At 51.4% G+C, this 3,307-nt stretch overlaps 1 protein-coding gene across 1 annotated transcript; it reads right to left on the reverse strand.

The window, feature by feature from the left end:
- Nucleotides 1–1,123: 1,123 nt before the first annotated feature.
- Nucleotides 1,124–2,329, reverse strand: LOC119091198 (UDP-glucuronosyltransferase 2B16). Its single transcript, XM_037213849.1, has one exon. The coding sequence runs from the start codon at nucleotides 2,323–2,325 to the stop codon at nucleotides 1,705–1,707; it is 621 nt and encodes a 206-aa protein (XP_037069744.1). The 5' UTR covers nucleotides 2,326–2,329; the 3' UTR covers nucleotides 1,124–1,704.
- Between the last annotated feature and the right edge of the window lie 978 nt (nucleotides 2,330–3,307).

Genomic DNA, 3,307 nt, shown 5'->3' on the forward strand with positions numbered 1-3,307 from the left:
CATGCGCACGTATGGCCGTTTGATCGCGACGCGCTCAGAATGGGAGGTCAGTTTGACCCCTGGGTTAAGAGGCAGGAGAACAAGAAGCAGTAAACCCACGCGGTAGAAAGGCCTGTGTATGAGCCCACTTGTGTCAAATTTTGAGATAGACTAGGTCAAAGTACTGACTGACCATTGGACCAAACCAAGGCTAAACTCCAGATCAGTGGCCCAAGTACCTCCAGACCTCCTTATGCAACCGCTTTAATCCCTAGATACCTGATCTATGCAAAGTTTCACGGGTGTTTACTTCAGGTCACGCCGGTCGGAGAAACGCTTGGTGCTGGTCACTTTAGGTCAGTGATCTTCTCTGACTTTCAAGAAATCTAGATGAGATGTCATTTGAAAAAAACAGTTTGGTCTTGATCTCGGTCTTACCTTCATACTGACTCAAGTTCAGTGAAATTAGTCGTAATCCTGACCTCGATGGACTAATTGTCTAAGAAATTACCACAGAGGTGTATACATTTGTTTAAAAGTCGTGTGTAGGAGTGTGTAAGGGGACGGACCTAAGGGCATATTTCAAGAACGCACTCTATTGAAACCTGATGATTAGTTATGTCTAATATTGGCAGAGAGTGAGTGAAAAGTGAGAAGCTCAAGTGAGAGGCTATGGAATACGGGAATCGCGTAAGTCGTTCATAGCCACCCTAACCCTCCCCGTCCCCCACGACCAACATGCGTGCCGCCTCCCGTGACCGCCATAGAAGAGTGTCTTCGGCGCCCTGAGGAGGCCTCTAAAGGGGCGCCTTCACTTGTCTATCCGAAGAGGCGCCTGTTCCATGGATCCTTTTTATAAAGTACACAAAACTTAAAAACGTATCTTGCCTTTCATCAAAATGGAGTGAACTAAATCCGATGAGAAAAAAATGTGGGTGGGCAGGCTGATGGGCGTTCGGTTCTGCCCCCCAATAGTTTTACAAAAAATGACACCCTTGGTAACAAATTATGCAGGAGGGTTACGATTTTGTGCTTTTGCCACCTGTATGAACGTTAAGATTTGTCTTGAACAGACGCTTTCTCTAAAAACGAAAATGGCACCTTCATTTTGTTGATGAACATTCGAACAAGTGGATCACTGTTTTATTTGGTACAAATGGACAAAACGGTGCTAAGGTAGCGATAACAACGTGGTCATGCCTTTGGAAAATGGGGGAAATGCTCCCCGCCTAGAGAACCCATGCCGATACGTCATTCAGCCAGCTTAACACAATTTTGACTTCACGCCCAGCAGTGTCCAGCCTTGGGAGTAATCGATCCTTGCGAACAAACGCTAATGACCTGACCCAAACTGCACTCGCAGCCAACCACTTCGGTGCGTGCGATCGGGGGCTACAGTCATTTGAAATGACTTCCGGATGGACATCGAGTGTGTTCCAGAAAATGACAAACACTTTGTGGTTGATCCCGAGAAAATATGGCAAGCTAGGCACGCAGCACGCTAACAAGAGGGCACCGAGCGTGCAAACAGTGTGTTTGGCGTGAAAGCACGCGAGCGTTTCGAAAGTTTACTGTACATCATGTAAATAAAATACCATGTCAACAGACTCGACCTGCGAACACACCCCATGACAAATAAACGTATTGATGCCGAAAAGGCAATCGTCATTCTTTCAGATACTAGAACTACAGCACTTGTGGGCACGCTGTAAAGATGGCATGCAGCTAGTCACGTTTGGACCGTTTGGTTTTCGTTTGCGCCGAACCTGTCTTCCGCCTGCACAGACAGCGGCAGCAACACTTGCCCAGAGCTACCAGCAGCTTCAGCACCAGCACCAGTACCGCCAGCAGGAAGACGACCACGTCGAGCGAGTAGTATTGGAAGAAGTTGAGGTCGGCGCCCACCGACCTGAGGTGCGGCGCGCCGCCGTGCCGGATCACGTGCTCCACCCAGTGCACGGCCAGGTCACGGGGCGGCACCGGCTGAGAAGCCAGCAGCTCCTGGCGGTAGCGGGACGCCGCCCGGTGCCCGGCAGACATGGCGGAGCGGATGGCTGCCTGCAGCGTTTCGGACGTCAGGCTCTCCCACGTCAGGATCTCGGCCACACCAAGATCAACAGCGTGAGCCGCGTTACAATGCTGGTCTACCGTCACTGGCATGGCCACCATGGGAACGCCATGACAGAGGGCTTCCAGAACGCTGGCGAAGCCGCCGTGTGAGATGAACAGCCTGCACTTGCTGTCACCCAGGATGTCCTGCTGTGGCAGCCACTTGGACGGCAGGATGTTGGCCGGTATGTTGGTGCGGTCTGTGGTGTCCCACTTGAGCAGGACCTTGAACGGCATCGCACCGAGGGGCGTTGAGCACAGCCGAACGTTGACCCACAGACATGTCCTGAGGACGTACCACGGAGCCTAGACTGAAGAATATGTACTCTGAGTCGCCGAGGAAGCTGGTCAGCTCCTTGGACAGGGGCTTCGCGTCCGCACAATGGCAGTCCACCCACCTCGATGACATTGGGCAGCAGCGGCTTGTGGTAGTCGATCATTGGGTTGCTGTTGAGTAGGACAAGGCTGGCATTGCGTTCGATCTCTCTGGCTGGAGGAATCACGCCCTCGCCGAACTTCTCTGCAACCATTTTGTCCGCATACCTTGCGAACACGATGCTGGGTGCGGAGTGCATAAAGACGTACCCCCAGAATGTTTTTGACACGTTCCATAAAACCCATGCGGTTAGTTGACGCAGTGAGTGGAAGAGGTTGAAGAGCAGGAAGCGTCGGTGAGCCCAACACACTTGTCATAACTGGATAGTAAGAGATCGGAGATATCAGAATGAATGGCGCCTTGAGCAGATGTGCCATGAAATAGAAAGGGTAACCGAGCGGACCAAACATGACCAGGTCGAATTTCTCTTCAAAAGCTCATCGACCTCCTTGCTCGCTAATGTGGCACGTGGACCCTCAGGACATGAATGTTGCGTACTGCTTAAATCCAGCCTGGATGCCTTTTTCATTCATCTTAAACATGTTCGGCATGTTTTCGTCCGCATACAGCGTCGCAAGTTCATCCGGTACAACCTCCTTGATGCCTTTGACAGGAGTTGAAGGCTTGAACCCGTTGAAGAACACCACTTCATGGCCTCGGGAATTGAGAGCAGTGCCCAATCCGTAGAATACGCCCTTTAGAGATTTCGCTCCGATGGGTGAGAACATCAAAATGCGGGCACTCTCGACACCGAAGACGGCGCAGAAGAGCAGCAGCAGAGCTCTCCCAGGAGACGCCTGAAAAGATCCAACACATGGCAGGTGAAGACGGCTGTGATGATAT

The sequence above is a fragment of the Pollicipes pollicipes genome, unplaced genomic scaffold, assembly GCF_011947565.3.
Source record: "Pollicipes pollicipes isolate AB1234 unplaced genomic scaffold, Ppol_2.1 Scaffold_3433;HRSCAF=4036_pilon_pilon_pilon, whole genome shotgun sequence".
NCBI lineage: Eukaryota > Metazoa > Arthropoda > Thecostraca > Pollicipedomorpha > Pollicipedidae > Pollicipes > Pollicipes pollicipes.

Excerpts from the sequence above, each read along its gene's own strand:
- LOC119091198 (XM_037213849.1), bottom strand. The coding sequence starts at position 2,325 with ATGCCGTTCAAGGTCCTGCTCAAGTGGGACACCACAGACCGCACCAAC.